This window comes from Lactuca saligna, chromosome 4 (assembly GCF_052625555.1).
Source record: "Lactuca saligna cultivar CGN05327 chromosome 4, ASM5262555v1, whole genome shotgun sequence".
Lineage (NCBI taxonomy): Eukaryota > Viridiplantae > Streptophyta > Magnoliopsida > Asterales > Asteraceae > Lactuca > Lactuca saligna.
Genome location: NC_136420.1, coordinates 251211338 through 251219339, shown reverse-complemented (window position 1 = coordinate 251219339; position 8002 = coordinate 251211338). Strand labels below are relative to the sequence as shown.

Genomic DNA, 8002 nt, shown 5'->3' with positions numbered 1-8002 from the left:
TAATGAACCCTAAATATTCACAATTTAATCATATTTTCATGATTAATCTTTATTTAAATAATAAAAGTTAGTGGGTAAAGTACAAAGAGGTGGAGTGTTGACTTTGCTTTACCTTATGACACAAGCAACCACTCCCACACCCACTCTATGACCAGCCACACCTCCCCACCTTACCTAGGTCACTTTAATGTCCCTTACACTCAATTTCCACTCATTTCCACGTTTTTAGAGCTGGAACAAATATCCTCTCTCCTCATTTCTCTCATTTGCTCTCCTTTCACTAAGTATCAAACACCACTTTTCTCTCAAACTTTTTCTCCACCAAATTCGAGATTCAAGGCTGATTTTCAAGTGTTCTTCCACTCTTAGTAAGTATAATTCATCCTCCTTATGATCATTTCACTTCATTCTACTCAAATCATTGATTTCTTACACAAACTCCATAACTATGATGTTAGATTGTCGAAAATCTTCAAGGCATCACCAAGTGTTCTTGAGTTAAACACTTCCATTCTTCAACAATCATCTACTGAAATCAATTAAGGTGAGTTCATACCCCTACATTTTCATGTTTTCTCAAGTTTTTAAGGGGGGGATACAAGTTAAAACACCAAGAACATAACTATAATTTTCTAACAGCCTTCATCAGAAAAGTTCAACTCCATTCACAGACTGATTTGGGCATCTTAAACATTTTTTTTTTTCAAAACTGTGCAAGGTGCAAATATTTCAAGTTCTTAGCTTTAAAATGACTACTTGTACATCTCCATACGATTTTTCTACAATTTATGGTGATTTTTACAAAACTGCCTATCATTTCAAACAACAATCCGGACCAGTCTGTGATTCTGGACTTTTTCACCCAAGTTGGAGGACATTAAAAATCGTGATAAAAATTATGAGTAAACTAGACACATTTTTTGAACTCTCAGAATTTACGGATCTAGTTTTCGACTTTGTATGATTTTCTATGATTTTTCCAAAACAGTGCAGAATGGCTAAAGTTAGCCAACAGCATATAAATATCATAACACTTTGTATTATGTTGAGCAAAGTGTATAATCATAAGTTCTAATTATTGAATGTGTTTCTTTGTTAGTTTATCATCATGAACTGAAACTAAGTCATTCAGAATAAATATTATACATTCATTTTAGAACACGTATAATAAACTATAAAAAGTATAGTTTAATGGATTCATAACATTTATGCATTTCCATAAAAGAGTTCTTACATATTACAAATGTTTTAGATAAACTATAATAAGTATAGTTTATGATACATCACACAACACACTCGTACAAAAGGGTACGTTCATACAGAAAAGATTTATATTCACACACATTTCGCGTAAACTTGTTAACCTATATTGTGAGACATTCTCTCCCCGTACGTCCGACTGCGGGATATAATTCCTGGTAGTTATAATCAGAATCTCCTGGAGGGAGAACGTGATACTTGTATATAGATCTATATTGGGTTTGACACGCCACACCTTGCTACTAGCTACAGTGGGACCTGCAGATCTACGGGTGACAAATGTCATTTCATTTTCGCGACGCCTGAGAAACGTCGTGGCAGGTTCACATAGTCATAGTATGATTATAGCGACTCACATAGGGAGATAACAATTCATAAAGTTTACGAGATTTCATAAAACCTAAGTAGGTTTTAGGTTGATTTAAATTCACTTTTTATATCAATTCAAACTCATGACATTTCTTCTAAGTAAGAATGATTTCTTATACATTTTGGTCTTTGGTTATAAGGCTACATTATACGGATTTCAAGGAAAATATCGTATGTTTCTGAAACAAACGTGACATTTACATGAGAAAGACTTCTGTTAAGTTGTATAGCAAAAACTTATGAACTCACCAACCTTTGTGTTGGCACTTTTCAAACAACTTGTATTCTCAGGAAATCACTAAACAGGTAATCAAGTGCTTTTGAGGATGGGACATTAAGGCGTCAAACTTTTCATATTTTGTCAACATATTGTAATTGATTTTGAAACATGTAATTCATACAAGTGATGTAACTTTTTCAATTATATATATGTTAGTTGTGTTTGCTTAAATTACTATTGAAATTGTGGTTATGATACTATACATGAAGTCCTCCACCCCCGGACGTTTCCGCCATCCTTGGTTTAGGGGTGTGACAGTTATCAGTAGGAGGATCAACAAGTCATCTAGTTTTCAGGCATACGAGATTTATCAAAGCAAATATGAGGTGACTAGCCAAATGAAAAATGGTATAGTAAACTTGGATCTCGTTGCTATACGTGTGGGAAATGGGAATTGTCAGGTATACCTTGTTCTCATGATATGGAAGTATTCAAGGAACTAAGATATGAACATTATAGTATATGGGTATCATTGTACTTCACAATGGAAACATATCGATCAACATATATTGAGTTTGTGTTTCTTGTGTCAGTTCCAACTAAATACGAAGAATCGGATGAAGTCATGGTTGTATTACCAATATTGATGGACCAACAACAATTCGGTCGACCACGAAACCATAACTATATCCCTTCCCAAGGTGAAGGTCCGATTCAGAAAAAATGCAGTCGTTGCCAAATGATCGGTCACACAAGCAGAACATGTGATGTTGTGTTTCCTAAAGATTTAACAAAAATTGAATCTTCAAGTAGGACCAAGTCAAGTGTCAAAAATTAACGTTAAGTCTTAGAGTAGATATAACGTCAAAAGTAGTCAAAAAGTACTCAATAGTATGATAATGTTGATCTAAAAAACTTGTATTGATGTTTGTACAAAATGATAATATTTTAGAAATTGTTGCATGGCCTGATAAACTACAGTTTGCTACACTGTTATAAGGAAATTATTTAAAACATATACAAGAAAACCATAACTTAGATTTCAGGGTAATCTACAACATCTATCCATGGGGCACTCTCAATCCACCACAAAGTAGCACGCTCCTGCTGAGTAGGCTACAACAATTTTTTAGGGGACGCTGCATAAAACAATATATAAAGGTTAATGTTATGTTAATTTCTCATAGTAGCTTATATGTTTTAAGGTGAACGAAGCTATATACATTTGTAACATCAATGCACAATCAGCAGCGTGTAAACGTCGCATCACAGGGTACGCAACTATGAAATTAACATGTCAAACAACTAACTAACATAATAAAGTTACAATACTAGTTGCGTAAAAGGTATTATGAAACATAATGGGCATAGCTTAAATATAGACAAATCCATGCACAGTATATGTAGGTTTATTGCCGACTCTTAGTTCGGTGGGGTTCAGATGCCCATCAATTTTATCAAAGACAACACACAATTGTTTGTAAGTGAAATCTCCTATCTATGTCAACAATTGCACTTAATAAGGATATGTATAATTTGATATAATCTAAATAATTGTATACCTGTTAAACTCTTCTAAATTAAAGACGACTTCAAGACTTCATTAGTAATTGGCTGTCGAGGGTACTTCCCACAAAATCCATGCTCTAGAATATACAAGAGGGAGACGCTCACAACGTCTGCATCATCTAATTGATGAAGAAAGTCATTGAACACATGCATAAGGTCATCCAATCTCACCGTACGTGAATGTGGCACAAATGGAAATACATGTTTTCTAAACGGGGCAAAAGAAGAAGTAGAGGGAAATATTCCCTGGACCGCAAGCCGATAATTAGGCAGAATGCCTTCCTGTCGAAGCAAACCCGATAGTCGTGTACTAGAAATAGAAGCTCTTGTGGGTCAACTAGAGATAAAGTAGTGTATTCCTTGCATATAAGATGGTGACAGAGTAAAGGGTGACATTCCACACCCATCGACATGTGAACATAATCACCAAAACATGAAGCCCTAAACGTGGTCGCACAAACTGGTGTGTGTTGTAACCGGGCCGTGATTTCCCGTCCAAGTTCAGACCTATAGGTTGTAGTCATAATCGTTTCGTATGTTTTTTCATGCTATAATCAAAGCAATCATTAATTAGGCATTTGTATATATGTTCCGAAGAACATTATGGAGTATCGTAATCTGTATCAACGCTTTCTAGATCACAATTCGGATAATAACATTATGGATCCTCTTTTTGAAAAACTATTTTGCCCTTTATTTTTTAATTTATTTAAATAAACACACTTCCAACCCGACCCCATCACCTTACCTTACTTACCCCACAATTTTTTCCTATTTAAATAATAGTTTTTTTAGATATGATAGGACCATACACGTAACAAAAACAAAAACATTGTAGTGATTTACTTATTTAAATAATAGTTTTTTTCTAGTGATTTACTTATTTAAAATATAATGTGTTTAATAAACAACTAGTTGAATGAAAAGGTTGTATGAAACACTTTAGATTGCTTGGGATCAATAGGTTAAATTCATATAAAAATAAATAAATAAATAAATAAATAAATAAAAAAAAGAAATCTATTAATAGAGTTTATCCATTGCAAATGTCATTTAATTAAAGATTGAAATTAATGAAATCAGAAGTGGCAAAATATCAAGCCGTAAGTTTACCATTGTAGTGATTTAACACTTAACAGTCAACATACCAGACAAATTCTTGTCAAAAAATCCCTAACCCACTATAAAATGCAACTATTTGGGATACAAAACAAAACATTTAAACTTGGAAAGAAAAAGCCTTTCATCAAAAATTGAACAGAAACTACAATCATTCATCCTAAATCTGTTTCATCCTACAAGAAAAGCTTAAAAGTTTCTTTTTACAAGCAAATACAGAAGATTTGAGCAACAAACAACACCACTACCCTAGGGACATGGCTCGTCTAAAATCCAATGACTTGAGTGACTCGGGCAAGTTTTTCCCTTGTGGTGGGACCCACAATCCTCCATGAGGCAACAACACCTGTGATTGGCTACCAGTACCACCACTACTACTCCCTTCAGCTGGAACCTCCTTTACTTTCTTCACATACTCAAAAAACTCCGCAACTTGTCGAGCATACCTTCACATTCACATACATATATTATATATTATATATTATATATTATATCAAAAAAAAAAAAAAAAAAAAAAAAGCAGGATGCTACAATAAACATATAACTGAAAGCACATTCCTATTTCTTGCATTCAACCATATTAATTGAGGAGTTTTACTTTTATTGTTTGTCAAAGAGATTTGGGACCCTTTAAGGAACATGCTCTAGGCTCAAATAAAAGCATAAAAAACTAGAGTTAATGTAATATTACTTGCAAACAAGAGTCAAATTCCATAAAATAATAATAATAATAATAACAAGTGAAATAGAAGAAATCATACTGCTGTTTAGCTTCGATATCCTTGTTAAAGTCAATGGTGGGCTCACAGTCAAGAACCAAAGCAGGTACCTGTTGAAAGTCAATATGCAAGCAACCCCATCATCAATCACAACTAAGGTGTTGTTTCAACACAACAAAATTAAATAAGAATCGACTTGACTTAATACAAAAACTCATGGAATGGGAATGGGAATGGAAAAGTGAAAGTACCTTTTGAATGCTTGAATGCATATGATTACCCTCCAAATAAAACACACGATCTTTTATATTCGGATGTAAGGAGGTATCGACATGAACAGGAGGATTACTGAAGGCCAAAGTTCCATGATTTCCACTTTGAAATGGAAAAAGCCAGCTTTCATGTTTCTCATGCAAATCACGCAGATATTCAAGGCTGACTCCACCTTCCTCGCTTCTCTTACGTAGCATCATTCGTTTATGGCAAGTGTCCGGGCTTGCTCTAAGATATATAAACGCATCTGGAATAAGACCCGGTAGAGAAGAAACAACTGGGTCAAACCATGAGTCATAGATGCTGATTTCCATCTCATTCATCCAATTAGCTTCATGAACAGCTCTCACAAAAACCTTCACCACCAACATACTTTCATCAATGTCTTTTTCCAACAAACAGCAGCATGCTTTACTTATAACAAATTATTATTATTAACAATTTAACATATATACATACATACCATCCGATCACTGAAAACACTTCTCTCCATTAATCTGAGAGGCTTAACTCCACTTGATGACTCCTTCTCCTGCATAACTCTTGTAACAAAGACATAATTTTGGAACGTGTAGGCATATCTTTGTGGCTCGGCATAGAAAGCATCTAATATGTTAAAGTGATCGGGTCCAATATCTTGCCATTTGTCGATTGGTTCTGGAACAATTTCAACAAGATCTTGTAGCTCAAGTGTTTCATTAGCAATTCTTTGCAAGAATGTTGATTTCCCAACACTTATATTTCCTTCTACACAAAAAGTAAGTCTTCGTTTTTGTGATGGTTGAGTGTTGTTGGTATTAATATGATCATCTTTTAGCTCTTCATCCACACTCTCTTTAATGAATGTGGTTATACTTTCCGCATGGTTCCTATGGATGATGCCAACTGAGCTTCGTAAAAACTCCACCATCTTCTGACTTGATTTCCCAAAAAACTATGGATTGGAGGATAACAAAGAAAATTTAAGATATTGTAAGATATTTTATCAAACACTTGATGAATTTTTATCGAATACGGCTAAATGCTTAAAATACAACGCGCTTTGATTTTATTATTTATGATTATAGCATCAAACTTTCATATCTTGCTCTTAGAGCATTATATTTTCACTTTTTCTCTTATTAACACAGTGTCGTTATACTTTCTCTTAGAGAAAGGGGAAAATACCTTGTCCTTGTAGATTTTCTTGAGCTCAGCAACACCCCCAATGCCGTTTTCCACCAGCTTCCTCAAATTTCTTGGACCGACTCCAGGAATGGACAACAAATCAGGGTTTCCAGGGAGCAACGGCGGAGCGTTACTACTACTACCACTACCACCGCCCGGAGAGCCTCTATGCCTTCTATTAAACTTCATGGTTTTCTCATCATCACCACCGCCAACACCGTCGTCACTGTTATTTTCAGATTTCAAGGCCGAAACAGAAACTCCCGTATCAGAAAAAGAGGTACTAAACCAAGCTACACGGGACCCGCTACGATTCTCCTTAAACACGGCCCATGCTCTAGGAGAAATGGCCGTAGCATTGTTGATGGAGCAGCGGCAGCTACGACACCTGAAGCTAGAGCTAGAAGCAAAACGAGAACTTGAAGAGGTGCCACCATTACCAAAACCAAACGAAGGGCTCGCACCGCCTATAGCAGTGGTCATACCGGAACTCCGTAGGTGGGGAGCGGTGGCGGCAGACGGCATCAAAGGGGTAAATGATGTTGGATTTTTTTGCTTAAACCCTAGAGGGATAAGGGCAAGACGTGGGGAAAAAATGTCAGGTGAAGAACAGAGGATGGGGCCTCCTGAACAAGGGTTTCGACGTAAAAATTTCTGCATAACTCTCAACCATTTCCTTACCCCTCTTACTCCATTTCTTTGTCTTGTAGCTTCGTTTTCACTGTGAAACGTTCTGCCGTGTAGATAAACCAGTGAGAGAATGAGAGTGAGAGAGCGCGGGAACGACAAAGGGTTTTAGCCTTTTCAGGATATGCCTATACTAGGGTTTCAGAAACGAATTACAGCAATCGTCCCTTCCATTTCCGAATCTACCATTTATATCCCTAAAATAACAAGGACGGGACAAAATCTTGTAAACATGAAAGCGGGGAAAATGACATAGCCTTAACTTTTCATAAAAATATCAGTTTTATTCTTGAATGTATTTTAAATCCAGTAAAATCCGAAGTTTTGTTTAATTTGTTTAATTTTATCCTTATAGTTGGTTTCCAGGTAATCTATCGGTTACTTAATACCAGTAAAGCTCTTGAATTTTCAATAATATTCGGATTTACCCTTAAGTTTTTCAAAAATATTTGAATTTATCCTTACATTGATTTTTATTTTGATTATTATTATTATTATTATTATTAATTTTTAATACATTTTTAAATGTATAAAAATATTATATACATACATCTTTAAATGTATAAAAAAAAATTTACTAATATAAATATAATTCTAAATATATATATATATATATATA

The 8002-nt window shown here is 34.8% G+C and overlaps 1 protein-coding gene across 1 annotated transcript; it reads right to left on the bottom strand.

Annotated features, from left to right (window-relative positions):
• Window positions 1–4636: 4636 nt before the first annotated feature.
• On the bottom strand, window positions 4637–7545 carry LOC145043467 (uncharacterized). Its single transcript, XM_078992129.1, has 5 exons — window positions 6697–7545; window positions 5993–6463; window positions 5508–5885; window positions 5299–5366; window positions 4637–4983 (listed from the first exon to the last, which is right to left on the bottom strand). Exons 1-5 carry the CDS (start codon window positions 7354–7356, stop codon window positions 4782–4784), a joined length of 1779 nt encoding a protein of 592 aa, XP_078848255.1. The 5' UTR covers window positions 7357–7545; the 3' UTR covers window positions 4637–4781.
• Between the last annotated feature and the right edge of the window lie 457 nt (window positions 7546–8002).